The 24,017-nt window shown below is 42.7% G+C and overlaps 1 protein-coding gene across 1 annotated transcript in view; it reads right to left on the bottom strand.

Moving 5' to 3' along the window:
- CASP6 (caspase 6) overlaps positions 1 to 24,017 on the bottom strand; it is a 139,715-nt gene that overhangs the window by 48,031 nt on the left and 67,667 nt on the right. Inside the window, exons 5-6 of the mRNA XM_069241111.1 lie at positions 12,363 to 12,439; positions 11,612 to 11,787 (exon numbers count right to left, since the gene is read on the bottom strand). Coding sequence (XP_069097212.1) covers positions 11,612 to 11,787; positions 12,363 to 12,439 — 253 coding nt within the window. The remainder of the gene's footprint in view (positions 1 to 11,611; positions 11,788 to 12,362; positions 12,440 to 24,017) is intronic.

Below are 24,017 nucleotides of genomic sequence, written 5' to 3'. Positions count from 1 at the left end.
GAGGTTTGTTTAATCTTTTTGATCAGAAATGGAATTAGTGGTAGAGGCGGAAAAGCGTAAGCAAATATCCCTGACCAATTCATCCATAGAGCATTGCCCTTGGATTGAGGGTGTGGTTACCTGGATGCAAAGCTTTGGCATTTTGCGTTTTCTTTTGTGGCAAAAAGGTCTGTTTCTGGTGTGCCCCACATTTGTAAGTATTGCTGAATCACCTGTGGGTGAATCTCTCATTCGTGTACTTGTTGTTGTGTCCTGCTTAAGAGATCCGCTAGTTGACTGTGTACCCCTGGAATATATTCTGCCATTAATTGAATGTGATTGTGAATTGCCCATTTCCAAATTGTTTGTGCTAGAAGGGACAATTGTGATGAATGTCCCCCCGTGTTTTTGCAGATAATACATAGTGGTCATATTGTCTGTCCTTGTTAATGCTATTTTCTGCATGATTAGTGTCTGAAAAGCTTTAAGTGCTAGGAATACTGCTAGTAACTCCAAGTGGTTTACGTGGTATGTTTGTTGGATTGGGACCCATTCCTCCTGTATAGTGATGTTGTTGAGATGAGCTCCCCAACCGATCACTGATGCATCTGTAATTATGCTCTGAGGCACTGGGTCCTGAAAGGGCTGTCGTTTTGATAGGCTGGTGGAATTCCACCACTGCAGAGAGTGTGAGTCTGGCGGTCCATCAACACTAGATCCTGTGCTGCAGACCATTGTTGAGAAAGACACTGCTGTAGTGGTCGCATATGTAGTCTTGCATTGGCTACTATTGCTATGCATGAAGCCATCATTTCTGATAGTTTCATCACCAACTTTACTGTATAAGTGTGGTTGTATTGTAGTTGAGATGTGGGATGGTGAAATGCTTGAATCCAGACTGGGTTTGGGTATGCTAATCCTGATTGAGTGTTCAGAATTGCTCCCAGATACGGTTGTATCTGTGATGGCTGCAGGTGAGATTTGTGTAACTGATTGTGAATCCTAGATTGTGTAGGATGTTTATGGTATATTGCTGACAAATTTGAATTGTACTGGCCTTTATAAGCCAGTTGTCCAGATATGGGAAAACATGTATATGTTGTCTTCTGAGGAATGCTCCAACCACCGCTAAGCATTTGGTGAATACCCTTGGTGCTGTTGTTACTCCAAATGGTAGCACCTTGAATTGGTATTGCTTTCCTGCTATAACAAATATTAGATACTTTCGATGTGCTGGATGGATGGGAATGTGGACATAAGCATCCTTGAAGTCTAATGCTGTCATGTAATCCTGTTTTTGTAGTAAGGGAATGATGTCTTGTAGAGTGACCATATGAAACTGTTCTGAAAGGATGTATAGATTGAGGGGTCTGAGATCTAAAATTAGTCTTAGAGTACCATCTTTCTTTGGCATGAGGAAGTATAGTGAATACACTCCGGATCTATGTTGGGATATAGGCACTATCTCTATGGCTCCTTTGAGTAGTAGTGATTGTATCTCCTCTTTTAATAAAGTGAGTAAATCTGTGTGAACGAGGTGGGAATATTTGGTGTCATAGAATTGAGTTCTAGGCTATAGCCATTTTGGATAATTGATAGAACCCATTGATCTGTGGTGGTGATGTACCGTTGTGGGTAAATATTTGCCAGTCTTACTCCCACAGGAGATGTATGCTCTGTGGGGACTTGTAAGACGTCACTGCTTTGTAGAGGGAGCAGCTGATTTACCTCTTTCTCTATAACTAGATCCTTTATAGGACTTTGAAAGGTGGAGGCCCAGAGTCCAAAGTCTCTTGAAAAGTTAGTTTTCTTTTAATTGTTGGAGGAGGAGTGGCTATGATCCTTCCTGTTTCTTTGTGTATATATATTTTTCGCTGTTTAGTGCCCAAAATCTATAATATATGTTGTATTTCCGATGACTCCTCAGTAGCTGGAAGTTCTTACTACTGGCAGCTTTTGATTCCAAAGGTTTGGATACGGAATGCTTGGCTCGAACCGAAAATGTCGGCTCCGAAAGTGCTGTTAATTTTTTCGGCTCTGAGGTGGAAAAGTCTGATTTTTGGCTCAATACCGAAAGAGATGTGGAAGGCTGTTTGGTATATGCCGAAAGCACTTTGGTCTTTTCTTTCTGTGCCGAACCCGAGGGTTGGTCGTCCGAAGGTAATTTTCAGGTCCGACCATGGCCCGAATGCAGTGGAGGACCGAAGACCAAGAGTCTTTTTAATAGTCTTTGTTTGGTATGACAGGGCTGGTGTACTCGCGTACTGTGCTGGTGGTATGGATTGGCTGTCGACATCGGAGTCTCAATCCGAATCCGCAATGAAAACGGCTACATGCTTTCCTACTTCTTCTTGCGCATGTTCATCTCCGAAGATGTCTGGTGTGTGTTCTAATGACTTGGACGGCATCTCCATTTGACGCGCCCTTCGGTCCCAAAGAGTCTTCTTGGATCTAAATGATCTACGAGCATTACAGTTTTCTTCTCTATGTTCTGGAGACAGGCAGAGATTACACACCAAATGCTGATCGGTGTATGGAAATTTGGCGTGACACCGAGGACAGAACCGAAACTGAGTGTTCCATCAGCTTAACAATGTTCAAGTACGATGTGTTGAAGTAGGCCCAGAAAGGGTGACGTCTCTCCTAAGGGCTTGTAACCCCCGACAAATGCAATCGGATCGACTATAAGACTGGAAAAATGCGATCGATACTATACCGGCATTTATAGAAAGTTAGAGGAAAGTTCAGAAGATACCAAACTGAGATGTACTGGAGCAAGAGGGAACACGTTTGAACCCGACAGCAGAAAGAAAACAATCTAACAAAAGGACTCAATGCCCATGCGCACTATCACAGAGAGGAGGAGTGACTCGATCTTGTGACTCGAAAACCTTCTTAGAAGAAAAACAACTTCTAACACTCTGAGCCCAACACTAGATGGCGGACTTATGCGAAGCATGTGTATCTACAGCTAAACATGCCATTGAACATATATATATATATATAACAGTCCAAAATTCACTGCACTCACTCAGGCGTGGATTGGATTATCAGATTTGATCCTCCTTCATGATGCGTTTCGGCCGATTATGTGAGCAAGGCCGTGGGTTAATGTGTTGAACCAGTGGACTAGTGTGCTCGTCTGGTCTTGCGCTCCACCCCTCTACTGGAGCAGGGGTCCACGAGCATGACTGCAACGATATAGATATATATATAGATATATAACGATATATATATATATATAAATAAATATATGGAAAATGTCACTTACCCAGTGTACATCTGTTCATGGCATGTTGCACCGCAGATTCACATGCTGTGCACTGTTCCTGCCATCTACTGTTGGGCTCGGAGTGTTACAAGTTGTTTTTCTTCGAAGAAGTGTTTTCGAGTCACGGGACCGAGTGACTCCTCCCTTTCGGCTCCATTGCGCATGGGTGTTGACTCCATCTTAGATTGTTTTCCCCACAGCGGGTGAGGTAGGAGTTGTTAAAGTAAGGATACTAGAGGTGCCCATGCAATGGAGTAAATGTGTATGGACATAGAGTATTAAAGTCAAAATTATTTACATATGTACAATTTCAATGCAACTAAAAACGGCTACAGGCTCCCAGGGAGGTGGGAGGGCGCATGTGAATCTGCAGCGCAACATGCCACGGACAGATGTACATTGGGTAAGTGACATTTTCTGTTCGATGGCATGTGTAGCTGCAGATACACATGCTGTGCATAGACTACAAAGCAGTAATCTCCCCAAAAGCGGTGGTTAGCCTGTAGGAGTTGAAGTTGTCTGAAATAATGTTCTTAATACAGCCTGTCCTACTGTGGCTTGTGCTGCTAACACATCTACACAGTAATGCTTAGTGAATGTATGAGGCGTAGACCAAGTGGCTGCCTAACAAATTTCTGTCATTGGCATATTACCAAGAAAAGCCATTGTGGCGCCTTTTTTTCTAATGGAGTGTGCCCTTGGAGTAATGGGTAATTTTCTTTTAGCTTTTAGGTATGTATGCATTTGACAATCCATCTGGCAATGCCCTGTTTGGATATGGGGTTACCTGCATGTGGTTTTTGGAAAGCTACAAACAATTGTTTGGTTTTTCGAAATTGTTTTGTTCTGTCAATGTAATACATTAGCGCTCTTTTTATGTCTAACGTATGTAATGCCCTTTCTGCTACTGAGTCTGATTGTGGGAAGAAGACTGGGAGTTCTACCGTTTGATTTAGATGAAACGGTGATATGACTTTTGGTAAGAATTGTGGATTTGTACGGAGAACCACCTTATGTTTTTGTATTTGTATAAAGGGTTCTTGAATAGTTAACGCCTGTATTTCGCCAACTCTTCTAAGTGAAGTGATGGCTATTAGAAAGGCTACTTACCAAGTTAAAAATTGGATTTGACAAGAATGCATGGGTTCAAATGGTGGGCCCATGAGTCGTGTTAACACAATATTAAGATTCCACGAAGGCACTGGCGGTGTCCTTGGGGGTATGATTCTTTAGTCCTTCCATAAAGGCTTTAATAACGGGGATTCTAAAAAGCGATTTTGTACGTTTAATCTGCAGGTAAGCAGATATTGCAGTGAGATGTATTTTAATGGAAGAGAAGGCTAGATTGGACTTTTGTAAGTGTAGTAAATAACTTACAATGTTTTGTGTGGAGGCGTCTAGTGGCGTAATCTGATTAGCCTGGCAGTAACAAACAAATCTTTTCCATTTGTTAGCGTACCAATGTCTGGTTGTGGGTTTTCTTGCTTGTTTAATGACCTCCATACATTCTTTAGAAAGGTTTAGATATCCAAATTCTAAGATTTCAGGAGCCAAATTTCTAGGTTGAGCGATGCTGGATTCGGGTGTCTGATCTGTTGATTGTGTTGTGTTAACAGATCTGTTCTGTTTGGTAGTTTGATGTGGGGTACCACAGATAGGTCCAACGGTGTGGTGCACCACGGTTGGCGAGCCCACGTTGGTGCTATAAGTATTAGTTTGAGTTTGTTTTGACTCAGTTTGGTGACCAGATAAGGAATGAGCGGGAGAGGGGGAAAAGCGTAAGCAAATATCCCTGACCAGCTGCTCCATAGAGCATTGCTCTTGGAGTGAGGGTGTGGGTACCTGGACGCGAAGTTTTGGCATTTTGCGTTTTCTTTTGTTGCAAATAGATCTATGTTTGGTGTCCCCCAGCGGTAGAAGTGGTGTTGTAGAATCTGGGGATGTATTTCCCATTCGTGAGTTTGCTGTTGATCTCGACTGAGATTGTCGGCCAACTGATTTTGAATGCCTGGTATGTATTGTGCTATGAGGCGAATGTTGTTGTGAATTGCCCAATGCCACATTTTTTGTGCTAAGAGAATCAGCTGTGACGAGTGTGTCCCCCCCCTGTTTGTTTAGATAATACATTGTTGTCATATTGTCTGTTTTGACAAGAATGTCCTTGTGGGCTAGAAGTGGCTGAAACGCTTTTAATGCTAGAAATACTGCTAGCAGTTCCAAGTGATTTATGTGAAGTAGTTTTTGTTGATTGTCCCATTGACCTTGTATGCTGTGATTGTTGAAGTGTGCTCCCCACCCAATCATGGAAGCGTCTGTTGTGATATAGACGTGAAGCACTGGGTCTTGAAAAGGCCGCCCTTTGTTTACATTTACAGAGTTCCACCATTGAAGTGAAGTGTGTGTTTGTCCATTATATCCTATGGAACTCGTAATACGTCTGGTGGTATATCCGTCACTTTACCGTCACTTTTGGGATGGATTAACACCTCCTCCAAAGTTGTAATAACCCCCTAGATCTTGGAGTTGAGCCTGTGCCTGCGTCCATTGTTTTGCTAGGCACTGCTGTAAGGGCCGCATGTGTAGTCTTGCATTTGGGACAATAGCTATGCATGAGGACATCATGCCTAGTAGTTTCATCACAAACCTTACTGTGTATTGTTGGTTTGGTTGCATGCTTGATCTTACATTTTGGAACGACTGAACTCTTTGTGGACTTGGAGTGGCAATTGCTTTTTGTGTGTTGAGTGATGCTCCCAAGTACTGTTGTATTTGGGATGGTTCTAGATGTGATTTTTGGTAATTTATAGAAAACCCTAGTTTGTGTAGAGTATCTATGACGTATTGCGTTTGAAATTGACATTGTTGCTAAGTGTTGGCTTTTATTAGCCAATCGTCCAAATATGGGAATACGTGCATGTGCTGTCTCCTTATATGAGCTGCTACTACAGCTAGGCATTTTGTAAATACTCTGGGGGCTGTTGTTATTCCGAATGGTAGCACTTTAAATTGATAATGTTTGCCTTGTATTACAAACCTGAGGTATTTCCTGTGAGATGGATGGATGGGTATGTGGAAATACGCATCCTTGAGATCCAGTGTTGTCATGTATTCCCCTTTTTTTAGTAAGGGAATTATGTCTTGAAGTGTTACCATGTGGAAATGATCTGATTTGATGAAGAGATTCAGTGTTCTGAGATCTAAGATAGGCCTTAATGTTTTGTCCTTTTTTGGAATAAGGAAATACAGGGAGTAAACGCCTGTTCCCTTTAGTGACAGGGTACTAGCTCTATGGCTTGTTTTTGTAGCAGTGCTTGGACCTCTATATGTAATAGGTCTAAGTGTTGTGGAGACAATCTGTGTGGTTTTGGTGGAACATTTGGAGGGAATGTTGTGAATTCTATGCAATAACCATGTTGGATAATTGATAGGACCCACATGTCTGTGGTAATGTGTGTCCAATTGTGTGTAGTATTTGGTTAGCCTCCCCCCACTGGTGACAAGTGTTGGGGTAGTGTGACATTGAAGTCACTGTTTGCTAGGGCTTGGTTTGGCGGGCTGGAATTTCCCTCTTCCTCTTGGGAATTGTCCTCTATAGGAACCGCAAAACCCCCCTCTTTGGTATTGTGACTGGTAAGTGGGTTGTTTGGGAGGTGGATGGTTCAGATGTCTGTTGTTGAAACCCTTCTCTAAATTGTGGTTTCCCAAAAGTGCCTCTGTATTGTGGGGAGTAGAGCGCGCCCATGGCCTTGGCCGTGTCTGTGTTTTTTTTATCTTCTCGATCGCGGTATCGACTTCCGGCCCAAACAGCTGATGTTGGTTAAACGGCATATTTAGTACCGCCTGTTATATTTCTGGTTTGAATCCAGAACTTCGCAGCCATGCATGCCTTTGAATCATTACAGCCGTGTTGACAGTCCGTGCTGCTGTATCTGCAGAGTCTAATGCAGACCGTATTAGATTGTTTGATATGGCCTGTCCCTCTTCCACTACTTGCTGGGCATGTTTTTGGTGTTGGGCAAATGCTGGATGATGTCTCGCATTTCGTCCCAGTGTGCCCTGTCGTAGCGTGCAAGTAGCGCTTGCGAATTCGCAATTCGCCATTGATTGGCTGCTTGTGATGCCACTCTCTTGCCTGCTGCGTCGAACTTTCGACTCTCTTTATCAGGTGGTGGGGCATCCCCTGATGATTGTGAGTTCGCCCTTTTTCTTGCAGCCCCCACAACCACTGAGTCCGGAGTGAGCTGTTGCGTTATGAACACTGGGTCTGACAGGATGGTTTATATTTCTTTTTGACCCTCGGCGTGATAGCTCTCCCTTTTACAGGCTCTTGGAAGACCTGTTGTGCGTGCTTGAGCATGCCTGGTAGCATTGGCAGGCTTTAATAGGATGCGTGAGTAGATGCCAGAGTGTTGAAAACAAAGTCATCCTCTACTGGTTCAGAGTGCATTGTTACGTTGTGGAATGTAGCTGCCCTAGCTAGTACCTGCGTATATGCTGTACTGTCCTCTGGTGGTGAAGGCTTGGTTGGATAACACTCTGGGTGACTGCGTTATCGGTGTACCCACTGGTGACAAGTGTGGTGAATGCAGTGGGGATGGTTGTGGTGAGACTTGTGGTGGAGGTGACTTGTCTCTAACCACTTTGGCTTTCGGTTGCATTTCTGATTATTGAAAGGCTAGTTTTCTTTTAAATTTGAGTGGAGGGATGGTCTGTATCTTCCCTGTATCCTTCTGGATTTGTAACCTTTGTTGCGTTTGGTCAGGTTCTTCTACATCCAGATCTTGTTCAAATCTGTGCCTTTCTTTGAGCTGCATCGAAAGCCCTTGCTCCTCAGTGTATGATGATCATTTCGGCTCTGAAGCCATTTTTTTCGGTACTGAAATTCTTAATGTTATTTTCTTTTTCGGTTCCGAGGAGCTTTTTCGAGGCTTGCTTGACGCGACAACTCGATGCCGAAATTTGTCGGTGGCGGAATCTCGACCGGAGTCGGAAGTCTTCGGCAAATCTTTGGCCTTTTTCGGTGCCTATGTTATCTGGTCACCTTCTTTTCTGTGGGTTGAGCCATGGCCTGTTGGCGGTGGCGTCCCCGTGGCCTTGAATTTTTTGGTGTGACCCTGGGCTTGGGACGGGGCAGGTTTCCTCACAGTTTGTTGCACCGTCGAGGGTCGTTCACCGTCGGATTCATCCGAGTCCGTTTCTTGGATGGAAATTCTTTCTTCCTCTTCGACGTCGAGATCTTGTTTCGGCTTCGATGCCATTTGTAGTCTTCTTGCGCGTCGATCTCTCAAGGTTTTCTACGATAGAAATGCTCGACAAGCTTCACAAGTATCCTCTCTGTGTTCGGGCGACAAACACAGGTTACAGACCCGGTGCTGGTCTGTATAAGTATACTTGGCGTGACACTTAGGACAGAAACGGAAGGGGGTCCGGTCCATTAGTCTTGGATGACAGGTGTGGTCGGGCCGACCAGGCCTCGATGAAGAGTGGAAGCCCCGAAGGGCCGCCGAAGCGGTCTTGATGTCGGTGCTGATACACTAAAACTAAACCGGTACCGAACGTGAACAATACCGACAAATTTTCGATACTTACCTAACTTTCCCGATTCGAAATACGGAGCGAAGAGGAACACGTCCGAACCCGATGGCAGAAAGAAAACAATCTAAGATGGAGTCGACGCCCATGCGCCATGGAGCCGAAAGGGAGGAGTCACTCGGTCCCGTGACTCGAAAACACTTCTTTGCAGAAAAACAACTTGTAACACTCAGAGCCCAACACTAGATGGCAGGAACAGTGCACAGCATGTGTATCTGCAGCTACACATGCCATTGAACATATATATATATATATATATATATTCAGATACTTTAGAAGAATATTGCAAGTCATGAGTTCTGTGACCATACTGAGGAGCAAGATTGAATGCAGAGTTCATTTAAGGTCACGTAACTGCTGGATGACTTCAATATCCTTATAATGTACGACAGGGGTTACATTGTTCCTTACAATTCGTGGCTTTACCATCACCCTTCCCATAAAACACTTAAATTCCTGGTGTAGTCCCAATCTAGGACCAAGTCTTATTTTTTCTAGTAAAAGTGAAGAAAAGAAAGTGACAGCCAGTCAGCTTTTCACTTAAAAAAAGGGAAAAGAAAAAATCTTTTGTTGAAAAACATGCATTACTTGGCGAGATTTTAATGGGTGACAGGTCAGGGGAGGAGTCAAATACCTATGGTGTAAAAGATTAGCTGGCACGGTGTGGAACCCACATAAGAGGTCATTCTTGCTGTTGATTGTCAACTTGCCTAGATAGGAGGGAAGAATTAGAGGTCACAAAAAAGCATCTGGTTTCATTTATCTGAGATTTGTATTTATGTTAAACCTAGGAAGGGTTGCTTCTTTTTGAAGTCACAGGTGCCTCTAGTGCAAGGTTTTTAACCTGCACGTACCATTTCAAGTCTAAACAACACTGCTATTAAGCATGAAACATTTCTATCATTAGGAAGTAGTAAATAAAAGTTCATTGTAGATTCATGGTGAGCAAGTCAGAGAATCACACATCAGGTCTTGCACATAATGTCCAAAGATTATGCTTTTATTTTTTATCAATCTTCTCTAGCCAATGTGTTTCGTCAGGCTTCCTTTGCCACAACTTCAGTAGGGCACAATGTGCCTACTAGCAGCTCAGTATATAATGCCACCAAAATAGTTCCAGTATGACAATTATTCTCATTATACTCCCCAAAGTCATGAAAGATTATAGTGCTCAATACAAGTGTATTCAAGTAACATAGTACTGCTAATGCATCAGTGTGTGTAAACAAAAGTTGTCAAACAGAGCTGGAGAGCTCCATCCATTGTCCTGTGACATCTGCACTGTAAGAAACAGCAATGGGGTGTCAGCAAGGCTGGGTGAGCTCAATTGAAGATTGGTAAGTGTCAGTGAAGGATTTTGCAGACATGCAAGTCATTCTAGGTGAGAGACTCACAGCAGGAATTATGGGAGTTTAAATGTGGATGTAGAGAGTCATGGTGAGGATTTGGGGAGTCTCAGCAAGGACAAGGATGTATCAGAGAGGATTTGGGGACTCTCAAAGAGGCTGGAAGTGCCTCTTTGCTGATACAGAAGTCGAAGCAAGGATAGATCAGTTCCTTGTAGGCTGAGGAATTATCAGTGGGTGGGCGAGCACTGGCAAGTCACACAAGTATGGAGGGTTTCTCATGAGGGAGTCTTAGAGAGCAGAGGTGAATCCAAGGGAGGATTGAAGACTAGCAGTTTCACTGATGGAGTCTCAGCAAGGGGAGAAGTGTTACAGCAAGGTTGTGAGCAATCTCAACAAGGATGTGGGTAGACTTAGCGATGATGTGGGAAGTCTCATTGAGGATATGTAGACTCTCCGCGAGGGGTGCAAGAAGTCTCAGCAAGGATGAGAAGCATCTCCCAAGGATTATGGGTTGTCTCAGTGAGAATGGACGCAATCTTCTCTGCACTATGGGAGTCTTAGTAAGAATGGAGAAGCTGCACCGAGGATGAGAGTGTCTATGAAGATAAGGGAAGTGAGTATGTGTGTGGTTTGGCACGTCACACCAAACGTGTAGGTACCAAAACAAAGGGAGTCTAAGCAAGTATGTGGGAGCTTCCAGGGAGCATGGGATTGTCAGTAAGAATGACAGAAGTCTCAGAGATGGTGAGTGATTTACATTAAAAATGTGTACAGGTAGGATGTGAGTTCTGTCAGATAGACTGTGAGTAGTCTCAGAAATGATGGAAAGTATTTCGTCTGGGCAAAGGGAGTTTTAGAAAGAACAGATGAGTCCCAGGAAAATTGTAGGCATGTCAGTAAAGATGATGAAGGATGGGTGAGATAAAGCAAGAATTTGCGAGCCTCTGTGAGGATGTCAGGAGTCACTTTCAATGCCTCTTTGGGTGGCACTGAAACTGAAAAATAATCTCTTTCTGGCCAAAGCCTATTTTCAGCTTCTGATTAATATCTAGTATCAGACAGGTTGGATTACTGCCAGGGCCAATCAAGTGTGGCACACTGGCCACAAGAGTAAAAACAAAAATGATAGTGTATTGCTATAGCTCCACTCAACAAAAACTTTGTAGGATTTGGGCAAAATCTGAGGGAATTGCTTGACAAAAGTGCTAATTTAATTGAAAGATTAACTACTTGGTTATAAATGCCCGTGTGAACTCCTGCCTTTGTAGTCTTGTCTAATATGTTTCAATTTAACAAAGGCAATAAACTCTTCAGTAATTTTACTCTGTGTTCAGACATTATACTCTGTTTTCATTGCAGTATGTCTGTATTCTTCTTATCAGTTGCTATACTTATACTAAAGAAACTTTGACTTCCTTACCTGGATTATAAATATTTTGGGTTTTCCCACCAGACTCGGACATTTATCTCCCTTGAACATGTTGGTCAGAGCCTGAATTTCTATTTTTGAATCATTGGAATAGATGTGGTCCTTCTCACCATGGCTCAGGAAAACACACAGGAAACAGTCAGCATCAGAATGATCAGCAGTTGAGGCTAAGGCATAAGAACATACAGTTGTGTGATTAGCTATGCACTGGACCATCCAGATGAAATGTGATAACATAAACCATCCTGCACATATGAAGATGTAAATTGGCTTTTTCTACTAGAGGACTCACCATTGCATACTAAAACCACGGATGGGAAAAGCCTTGATCATTAAGGTGCAAGTAACATGCAGATGAGAAAACGTTAGACCTTTAAATGTACAAAGACTAATTTTTTATTCCGGTTCCCAACACGAGGTCTCCAAAAAATTGAGTAGGGAATGTCTTGGTTTTAGTTGAGAAAGAGGGTATTTTTCATTGTTTTGGTCAATGCTCAGCACACAGTTGCAAGTAATATACGAAATTTCTGGTTTCCGAGAGATGTATAAAATGCAATCTTTGTAATTTAAATGTACATAGCACAGTCATTTTTTGCAGGTACTACAGCACATAACGTTAGTTTGTCTTATTGGCACATGAAGGGAAGTAGCCTTAGAAACAAAGATCGTATATAGAGAGTGTGCAATGAGCATGCCAAGTTTTTACTACAGAGATGTATGATTGATAGGAAAGACAACATACCATCTTTAATCTTCTCATGAATCTCTTGAGTTTTGAAGTTGTCATAGCATGAAACTTCAAAGCCCTGCTCCGAAAGCCTGTGGAAGAAAAATACAGTCATGTGAATTTCCAACTATTTAAAACTAGACAAACCTTATTAGTCCCTAGGCAAACATCCAGCAGGCAAGAGGATAGTAAAAGGTGATAGGCAGTAACTCAATGGCTTTTAAAGGAATGCAAATTAGCTTACAGTAGTGTAACATCCAAGAACACACTTGCTTAATGGGTTATGGTGCACACTATATTAAAAGCAGCACAATACCATCAGGCTGAATTTATGTTTGCCACCATATGGTATGCTGCTAACCATTACCTAAAGGCAATGGTTTCTGGAAGAGTGCTCCACTGTGGGTGAAGGTCAGCTGGCAGACAACTCTGCAGGATTTTTCCTTCCTTAGCAGACCTCATGGACCTGGGGCATGCCACATACAGAATAAGTCCACTCCCTTCTGTTGGAAATGGCCCTCTCTACAGGGACACCCCCTTCCCTTTTGGCTTCCTCCTACTTTGTGCTCAATTTTTGCTGTTGGCCTTACGGCTCTGTGCACTTTACCACTGCTAAAGTGCATGTGCTCACTTCCCTCAACATGGTTTGATTGGCAAATACCTGATTGGTATATTTAATTTACGTGTACGTCCCTTGTACAGTGGTACACCATATACCCAAGGGCCTGTAAATTAAATGCTGCCAGTGGGCCTGCAGCACTTATTGTGCAACCCATTTAAGTAGCACCTTAAAACGTGTCCCAGGCCTGCCATTGCAGCCTCTTGCCAAACCTTAATTCCCCTTTTATTACATCTAAGTCAACCCTAAGGTAGGCCCTGGGTAGCCCATAAGGCAGGGTGCTGTGTAAGTAAAAGGGAGGACATTTAATTTTCTGTTTTACATTTCCTAGTAGTGAAAAACTCCTATATTTGTATTCTCACTACTGAGAGGCCTACCCCTCCCATAAGGTAACACCTGAGTTTCCTTATTAAAATTAATAAGTTGTAATTCCTAAACCAGAGGAAGAAGTGTTAGACTTGGCATCCTTGTCGTGGTCTCCCGTAACTTTTTGCCTCTGCTTCCAAGGTTGTTTCTATGTGCTGGACTCTGTTTTTGCTGTTTTGTTTGCTCTGGACACTTTACCACTGCTGACCAGTGCTAAAGTGTAAGTGTTCCCTGTATAAATTGTATGGGTAAATTGGCTTATCCATTATTGGAATATTTAGTTTAGTAGTAAGTCCCTAGTAAAGTGCACTAGAGGTGGCCAGGACCTGTAAATCAAATGCTACTAGTGGGCCTGCAGCACTGGTTGTGCCACCCACTCTAGTAACCCTGAAAACATGGCTCAGACCTGCCACTGCAGTGTCTGTGTGTGCAGGTTTAAACTGCCAATTCGACTTGGCAAGTGTACCCACGTACCATGCCGAAACCCTCCCTTTTTCTACATTTAAGGCATCCCTAAGGTAGGCCCTAGGTAGCCCCATGGGCAGGGTGCAGTGTATGTTAAAGGTGAGACATGTACAGATGTGTGTTACATGTCTCAACAGTGAAATCCTGCTAAATCCAGTCTTCACTTTTGCAAGGCCTATCTCTCTCATAGGTTAACATGTGGGATGCCTTTAAATATTATTAAAGTGCAGATTCCCTTTGGGAGCAGATGGAAATATGAAGTTTAGGGTCTCTGAACTCACAATTTAAAAATACATCTTTTGTGAAGTTGGTTTTTATGCTGTTAATTTGAAAATGCCACTTTTAGAAAGTAGGCATTTTCCTGCTTAAACCATTCTGTGACTCTGACTGTCTGTGGATTGCCTGTCTGGGTTAGTTTGACAGTAGGGCTGTTTGTGAATCTCCTCTAGACAGTGACACAAAGGGAGTGTACCCTGCATATCCTGATGAGCCATGTGGGCTGGAGGGGAGGAGTGGTGACTTACACCAGAATGGGCCCTCACACAATGCAGTCTCCAACCCCCTGGTGTGTGTCTGGGGCCTGGCCTGGCCTGGGCAAGGCAGAATCTTATAAATAACCAAGACTTTTCTTTGAAGTAGGCCTACTTCAAAGGCAGAAAGGGGTATAAGTATTGGACCTAAAACCCCTGAAAATCAGATTACTTCTGGAACAAAGAGGAGCATCTGCCAAACAGAAGAGCTGGAGGAGGAGTACTCCCCCTTTGCCTGTGACTGTACTTTGCTGGGTTGGCCTGCAGTAGCTGCTTCTGCCTGAGAGAGGGCAAAGACTGACCTTTGTGTGTCTTCCCACTGGTGAAGGGCAGGGGAGGCTGGAAATCTCTGGCACTTCAGAGAACCTTTCTAGAAAGTTCACCCAACTTCTAGGAGTAGGGCACCAAGGTATAAAAATAGGGCTCTCAGACCTGCTCCTCAGTTCAATACTAGATCTCCGGCAGGACTCTCAGAGGACTGCCGGCTGCTGGGATCTGCTAAGCACTGTGCCAGATTGCTGCTGTATCTGGAAGGACTGCTTTGCTGCCTGCCTGGGAGTTTCAGAGACCACCACCTGCACCCAGGACTTCCAAAGTGACTCCAAGGGCTAGTTTACCTGGTCTCCTGTTCTGAGCCATAGGGACATCACAGGCTCCCAACATCTTAAACCTGCACCTGGACCCCACATGAGTGAGTCTTGAACCCCCAAGAGGTCTCCATCCATTCCTGGACCCTTGATTCTTTTGCTAAAGATGCCCAGGTGGCCTGTTGCCCAGTTTTCTGAAACTGAGGACTTGCTTTTTTGAACCTTAAACTTTAAAAAATCATAAATCCGGTTCTACTAACTGGATTTTGATGGTTTTGATGTCAACTTATTTATTCAAATCTTCTTTATTTTTCTAAATTGGTTTGGGATGTTTATTATGTCATATTTTCACAGTGTTTCTGTTTGTGTACTGCATAAATCCTTGACACATTGCCTCTAAGTTTAGCCTGACTGCTTTTGGGCCAAGATACCCAGGGTTAAGCACAGGTTAATTTAGTGACTTTTTGTGGTTCACCCTGCAAGGGATTGTGGCTGTTGCTTGCCCAGGACTCACACCCCAGTCAACCAACAACCCAATTTCTCACACTTTCCATCATGTACGGCGTAATACTTTTTATTACAACCAGGCTGGCTGTGGAAGGGTTCATACCTTCCAGAAAAAGACAGTGACAAGGAGTAACAAAGTGTTTATCTTATAATAAATATTGTATTAAAGTGTTTTTTCATTCTATATATTTAGTACATCAAAAGGAAACATATATATGCTAAACACAAAAGACATAACCACAGAAGAATTAAAAACAGACAAATGAATCAGCCTTTAAAAACAATCACATCTAAAATATTACAGTACTGTACAATTATGAGCTACTTTTTCATGTAAGATTGCTCAGTACGGGTATATTGTAAAATTTAAATCCTCTACACATTTCGGTGGGATGATCATATACTATCCACCTTCCTCAGGATATTAACTCATTTTGGTATTCCATTAGTTATTTTAACACACAATGCAAAAAGACAAACTTAGTAGTTTAATAAGAACTACAGTAACTAAACCCTGTTGTCTCCTCAATTGCCAAACGATCTTGCACACTGGGTTTTCTTTACTCCCTCTTTATTTTTAGGGCTTGCCTGAAGCAGCTGCTCTATGTCACACGTTTTTAGGAAATGTATATGGAAGCAATCTCAGTTTGGTGATATTCGCTTCCTTAAGTTCTCATAGATAAGCTCTGATCTGGCTTCCTTGCTCTCTGATTTCAAAATAGCTATTTTCCCCATATATATGTCCTAAAAACGTGTAAAGGACCCTTGGTCATAGACAGATTAATCAAAAGCCACAATTCACAAACAGCCCTCAAGCTTAACTAAGGTGCACAAATAGAGAGAGTTACGATTGCAAATCCATGTCTGGTATTGCCAGAACATGGCTATACAGACATAGGGCCATATTTATACTCTGTTTGCGCCGGATTTGCGTCGTTTTTTTTCACGCAAATTCGACGCAAAACGAACTCCATATTTATACTCTGGCGTTAGACGCGTCTAGCGCCAAAGATCATGGAGTTTGCGTCATTTTTTAGCGTGGACACCTACTTTGCGTTAATGATATGCAAGGTAGGCGTTCCCTTCTAAAAAGTGACTCCGAGGCCTGTGCGCCGTATTTACACTCCCGGGCAAAAATGACGCCCGGGAGTGGGCGGGTCCAAAAAAATGACGTCCAGCCGCTTTAGCGTAATTTTTTAACGCCTGGCCAGGGCAGGCGTTAAGGGACCTGTGGGCTCGGAAGGAGCCCAGAGGTGCCCTCCCATGCCCCCAGGGACACCCCCTGCCACCCTTGCCCACCCCAGGAGGACGCCCAAGGATGGAGGGACCCATCCCATGGAACTTAAGGTAAGTTCAGGTAAGTATTTTTTTTTTTTTTTTTTTTTGTGGCATAGGGGGGCCTGATTTGTGCCCCCCTACATGCCACTATGCCCAATGGCCATGCCCAGGGGACATAAGTCCCCTGGGCATGGCCATTGGGCAAGGGGGCATGACTCCTGTCTTTGCTAAGACAGGAGTAATTTCAATGGGGGTTGGGAGTAAAAACAAACGTCGCAAATCGGGTTGAGGCGAAAATTTTGCCTCAGCCTGACTTGCCCCATTTTTTGACGCCCAAGCTCCATATTCCCCTACGCCGGCGCTGCCTGGTGTAAGTAATTTTTTTTTACGCACACCAGGCAGCTCCGCGGGCTAACGCCGGCTAATTCATTGAATAAATACGGCGCCCGCATGGTGCTTCAGAATGGCGTTAGCCGGCGTTAAATTTTTTGACGCACAACTGCGTTGGCGCAGTTGTGCGTCGAAAAGTATAAATATGGCCCATAATATATTTATTTGTATGTGAAGTATATTATGCCCGATGGGCAAAGAGTCATACTTTCGGGGCACAAATGTTCTGGAAAGTTTGTGCACATGCACAATGTTTTAATATACTGACAAACGTATCTGCAGCCCATTCTTAACCTGAGCTCTACTGGATATGTACTCCTGTCAAAGGAAAAAATAGCAGAAATCCATGGGGTGGGGAAAAGCACCCCAAAAATTGACGTTTGTATAGGAAAATAAATTTTGCCAAAAGGAATATTACTTTTCCCTATGGAGACAAAAGAGAAAAAAGTTTAGAATTGCAATGTCAGTACTATACTACTGAACTGCATTTATGCTGCACAAATGCTACAGCATAGTTATCCTATAAATTCCCTGAGGTATTCCACGAATACACCAAGGCACCTGCCACTTTCACCACTTTGCAGATTTTCTCATGGAAACATTTGTGAATTCCATGAAAGTCAGGGAAAAAATTATCTAACTTTTACTGTGAAATTTTAGGAGGTGCCTTAGAGTTGAGCAAATCAGAATTATGCTCTTCATCGTAAGGAGTCTTGTACTGAATAACCCTTCATAAAAAGATTATTTAAAAAAAATCTTTAAAGCTGACCCGGGACGGAGCGGGTTGGCCATGGCAAAGGTAATTTGATTTTTAATGAGAATTTCCATTACAAGGGAAAAGGAAAATGTTAATACACTCAAACATATATCCTTATCTAAGGGGCGTGCATTTATCCTGTATAACCGTGCCGTTTCAGCAAGAAAAGCTGCGTCCTGCCTGATAAAGACATGTCGTTTTAGTCATTAAAGCCAGTGACTAATTGCTTTTCTACCAGTCTATAATCAATTTTAACTACTTCACAGCATTTTGCTGGGGTGAACTCAACAAAATCACACCAAAAGACAGACCCAGCACGAATGACAGATGGGAGAAGCCATAAAGGGCGGGGGAGAGGAGAAGCGGAACATTAAGACGCAAGATGTGCAAACCTTTCCAGTTGAATAGCAATTCCTGCAGAAGAAGCTCTGAACAGTGGAAGAAAAACAAATTAAAGGAAAGCATCTCCTTAATTATTCTTTTCATCAAGTCATGACGGCTTACACCCTGTGTATCCTTTCTCACAACTTAAGGGTCAAGTTCCATAGCATTTTGTTTATTTTCAAGGTTGCCTATATGGCAAGGTAACTACTACTAGAGCAACTGGATGCCATACTGACTACAAGAATCAAATGTAGCCTTGTTGCAGAGAGAAGGCCGTTGGGTAAATGCCCCTGTGCTAGGGAGGCAAACATCCTTCAAAAGGCACTGGTTGTGATCTCCTAGCTCCAACTCCTTTATTTTAGCATCTGGAAACACAGCCAATAGATACAGTAGTTCAGGACAGAGGGTACTGAAGCAAACCAAAGCACTGTGGGGCATATTTATGACCCCCATAGCGCCACCGGAGCGTTACTTTTTGTGACGCTCCAGTGGCGCTATGCCCTGTGCTGTACTTATAAGGAGGCTTTAAGCCACTTTTGTAAACCTGAGGCAGCCCCAAAATCTAACCCCACCCTAGGAGGAATACTTTAAATCCTCCTCATTTTTTGCTTTTTCTATGTGTGCTGCATTCTGCAGCACGCTTAGAAATAGCAAATTGCCAGAAATTATTGTTTATGTTCGGGAAGGTGTCTCTTTCTGCACATAAACAATTATATGAAAATGACGCTTTGGCACAGAATGCAGCACACACAGAAGTGCCAAATCACCACAAGTGATTGTTTATGTGCAGGAAGGGACACCTTCCCGCACATAAACAATCGCACCCCACAACACAGATATCCTTGCACGATGGTGCAAGGATGCCTGCGTTGGCAGCTAAATATAGCGCCGGCGCAGGGGACAACACAGAGGTGCGCTGTATTCAATAAAATACGGCGCACGCCTGCGTTGTGAAAATGATGGAGCACGGCGCTGCCAATTTTGGCGCAGCGTCGCACTCTGTCATTTTTCAATAAATATGGGCCTGTACCCTTCTGCAATCACTCCCTGTCCTCTGGCCTACCCAATCCCTGAAAACTAGTCATGCCATGGCCAAGCCCGATAAGGCAGCTTCTTGCAAATACAGTGACTTCTTAAGAATTTGTGGGCTCCTGGGCAAGATACATTTTTGAGTGTCCAGTTGGAACAAACTTTGGATTTAAAATTATTACCCTTTTTCGGCTCATTCAGGTCCACTGTGATGCCAAACAATTTTACATCATATGTTAAACCTTCAGAAAGGGGTGCACGGAAAAACAGACATAAGCTCAAGCTGCCTGGTGTCTGCAGCCCAAAAGTCCAAATGAGAGCTTAAACAACCCTTGATGAAGCCATTTCTTTTTGAGTTTGCACGTAGGTTTTTTACTTAGAACAACAATATTTTGTGTGGAATTCAGTGTCTAGCTACCTTGTTACTCACACTATAGGAAAAACATGCTAAAAGTACTTCTTAGAGGCATTATAATAAATTAAGATAGATGCACATAGTGCTTGAAACTGTAGCTTTAGTTACTGTATATTTGTAACCACAAATATATCCCCCTTCACTACTGGCGTTTGTTTTTGCTGCAACTGTGAAAAATCAAAGCACTATTCTGATGACTTTCACCATTCCAATGGTTAAAATCTAATAACTATTTCTTAATTTCCTTTGCACCACCTTATTTCTCTTCTACTCTTTAGATGAGTGCTCTTCCCTGGCTGGACATTTTGTAACCTGGGCCCTGCCAGGTAGAAGAAATGGGGTGGTGCAGAATACAGAGATAGACATAAAGAAAACAGTACAGCACGAGACGTGAAGTAGAGGTAGAGGGAGTAGGGACAGAGTTGATGTAGTAAGCTATGTGAGGTAGGGATAGTTGAAAAGTAATTAGAGAAAGATGAGGTAGCCAGAATGAAAAGATAGGGAGAGGTAGCATGAGAAAGGTGTACATTGAAAGAAAGGCAGAGAAATAGCTAAGGTTTTAGACTGTTGTAAAACGGCAGGAAGTGTAATGCAATGTCCGGCGAGAGTAGAATGACACTGCTGTGGAATGTCAATTTAGAATGTTTGGTTTTGAAAGAAGGCAATTTTCGTACTGACGGGGAGAGATAAGGTGCAGAGTGCAAGCAGTGCAAGGAAAACAACCAATAAATCTCCTGTGATGGAGGGCGCTGCCTGTCTGTTATTTATACAATGTTACAAACTGACGACAAGTAGCAAAAAACCTGGCCTGTGACAACTACTATATGACAAGCAGTAGGAGAGCCTATTGCCTACATTTTTTTTACATCTAAGCAGAGGGTTCAAGCACACCTTCTGTCGCATTGGATCACTATTTCACGTGTGATCAAAATGAAAAAAACAGCTTTCTGGATATTTCAGCATTTTTCCTTCTGCAGACACTGATAATCTTGTGCATGCACAGCCGTTCAAACAAACTAGTGACCTTTTATGAACTTTAAAAGTTTGGTAATGAAGAAACAGGGACACTGAGGATAATTCAACCATGTAATTCAGTAGAATTTGAAAAACAATTGTTGGAAAAAATGTATGATTTGCAAACAATTTTACGGATGGCTTGAATAGATGCACAAGCAAAACAAACGTGGTACTAATATGGAACAAGGAAGGATGAAGACAACAGAACAACTTCAGGAAATGTCAAGAAAGAGTAGTACTTAAGAGAAAACAGAATCTCAAAACAAAGAAAACAATGTGTTACAGATGTGGGTTACAGTCTCCACATTTAAACACTTGCCCAGCTTTAGGACAACAATGTAGACAAAGTGGAAAGCCAAATCATTTTGCAAGTGTGGGCGGACTCAAACGTGACAAAAAGAAAAACATAAAAAGTGGGATAAATACACTAAAAGAAATGCCAAACATGTAAGACAGATGGAAAGTATTTGACAGGAGTATGTTGAAGAATCTGAACAATAAGAATGATTGTATTTGATGTATGATAGAACTGAGGCCAAGCAAATTAACTTTATAAGAGAATGCATTAAAAAGACAGCATCTGTGGATATGTTGGTTGGATCTCAGAAAGTTCATGTTGACCTTGATAGTGTGGCAACATGTAATATCATGTATGCCACTGAATATCATAAAATGCAAGAAAAGGCATTTTTAACTCCTTCAAATGTTAGTGTTTTTCAGTAGGGAGCCAGACGTCCTGTTTCTTGTCTTGGAAAATCTGGCAAGGAGGAAATACATTTCTTGGAAGGTGAAGTTCCTGGTCCCTGTCTGTTAAGTAATGTCACTGGTCATGTTATTGGTTTATTAGCAATGACATGCAATGTTATGACAGAAATCCTATTTTAAAGTAATACCCAGAGTTATTTAAAGGACTAGGAAAGTTAAAGGATAAGACAATCACATCACATGCCATCGAAGCAGTAAGGTTGGTAGAACAGGTACACAGAAGAGTTCCAATACACTTGCAGAACAAAGTGTTAAAATGAATAAATTCTTTACTTCAACAAGATATTCATGAGCCCGTTACTGGTCTGACAACATGGTTGTCTCCTCTTGTAGTGGTCACGAAACAAAACACAGAAGAAATGAGAATTTGTGTCAACATGCAGGTGCCTAACACACCTATTAAGAAAGAGACATCCAGGGCCGCATTTGAATGACATGATTAGCAGTGTTAATGGAGCTACTGCTTTTTCAAAATTAGATTTATACAAGGTAAATTACCAGCTGGAAAATAGGTATATAACGTTTTCTACACATCTTAGGTTGTTTTGGTACAAGAGGCAAAATCTTGTCATATGTTCAGCTGCAGAGATCTTTCAAGAAATTATAAAGAATATAATAAGACCAGGGAAGAATTTTCTGAATTAGAGTGATGACATTTTACTTTATGGAAGAATGCAAGATGAACATGATTAGGCTTTGAATGATGTATGCCATGAAGGCTGATCTCACACTTAATCTAGAAAAATGTGACATTAACAAATTTAAACTAACATTTTATGCCACATATTCTCACGTCAAGGGGTGAAGCCAGATGCACTAAAAGTCTTGTCTTTAAATTCTGTCAGTCCTCAGGATTTATCCATATTTGATTCTTTTCTAGGGGTGGCTAGTTACTGCTAAAGATATATTAAAGACTTTTGGGGGTCATTATAAGCCCGGCGGACAGCGTTAATATGGAGAAAAGTACTGCCAATATGCTGGCGGTAATTTTCTCCATATTAAGACATTGGCGGTTTGGCTAAGACCAAACTGCCAATGTAACACACCGACCGCCACGGCGGTAACGACCGCCGGGCTGGAGACTTCACTCTCCAGCCCGGCGGCCGCCACTTGCCAGCCTGCGGGATTATGACCCTGCCTACCGCCATGGTTCTCGTGGCAACCTTACTGCCACGAAAACCATGGTGGTATGCACTATCAGCAACAGGGAATCCCTTCCCTGCCACTGATAGGGGTCTTCCCCGCCCCCCTTCCCCTCTAGACCCCCCCTTCCTACACACACCTTGTCACACACACACACACGCATACACACACTCATTCCCACATTCATACATGCATACATCAATAAACACACACACATCCATACATGCACACACATACAACATGCATCACACACCCGCATATACATGCACGCACACACACCCCACACACACAACACTCCCCAACCCCCTCTCCTGTCGGAGCACCCGACTCACCTTTTGTCAGGGGGTCCTCCAGCAGAAGACAGGACGGGGCGCTGCTGCCAGCAGCAGCGTCCACCAGCAGAACACCGCCAGGCCGTTTCATGAGTCATGATACGGTCTGTGGCGGTCTACTGGCGTGGTGCTGCTGCTGCTGGCAGCAGCGCCACCTTACCGCCATCCGCCGGCATGGCCACAGCTGGATTTCCGCCATCCTTCTGGCAGAAATGCGGCTGTGGTCATAATCCGGCTGACGATTGGTAGCCGTGGCGACGGTCTTTTGGTGGCTGCCGTCGCAGCGGTAGGCTGTTTTTACCACCGGGGTGAAAATTACCCCCTATGTCACTACGAGTGCACCACTTAGGGAACTAACCAGAAAAGGAAGAACATTTAAATCAGGCAACGACTGTGAACATGCATTTAATAGGCTAAAAGAGCATATATCTTGTGCAGCCAACTTAAAATATTTTGATCTAGAACTATGCACAGAATTAGTAGTCGATGCTAGTCTTGTGGGACTTGGTATAATTTTGGTCCAACGCAAGCTAGCCAGAGAGATACCTTGACATATTACATCACATGCTAGTAACAGCTTATCTAACATAGAAAAAGTACTCTCAACTTGAAAAATAAAGCTTTAGATGCGATATGGGCATGTGACCATTATCATGATTTCTTATATGACAAATCTTTTGTAATAGTTATGGATCATCAAGCATTGACGACTATTTTTGAAAATCCAAGGTGAAAATGCCCCCACGATTTGAGCATTGGGGAATAAGATTGATGGATTATAATTTTAAAGATGTTCATAAATCAGGAAAGGAACATAATCCATCTGATTATTTATCTAGACACACACTTGAAAGCAAAGTGAAGTAAGACCTCTGAACCTGAAGAGTACATATGTTTTATAATTAGGTCAACAGTATCAGAACTAATTTCAGAGGAAGAATTAATTGATGCTTCGCTGAAAGATGAAACAATTCAAGAGATTAATAAATAATAACTTTAAATAATTGGAGACTAATAAATAGTGCAAACCGATTTCAGCCAAGTGTAAGAAAAAGAGACATTCTCGCATTCGAAGATATTCAGTCT

This window comes from Pleurodeles waltl, chromosome 1_2 (genome assembly GCF_031143425.1).
Source record: "Pleurodeles waltl isolate 20211129_DDA chromosome 1_2, aPleWal1.hap1.20221129, whole genome shotgun sequence".
In the NCBI taxonomy this organism is placed as follows: Eukaryota; Metazoa; Chordata; class Amphibia; order Caudata; family Salamandridae; genus Pleurodeles; species Pleurodeles waltl.
This window is presented reverse-complemented; position numbering and strand designations above follow the sequence as displayed.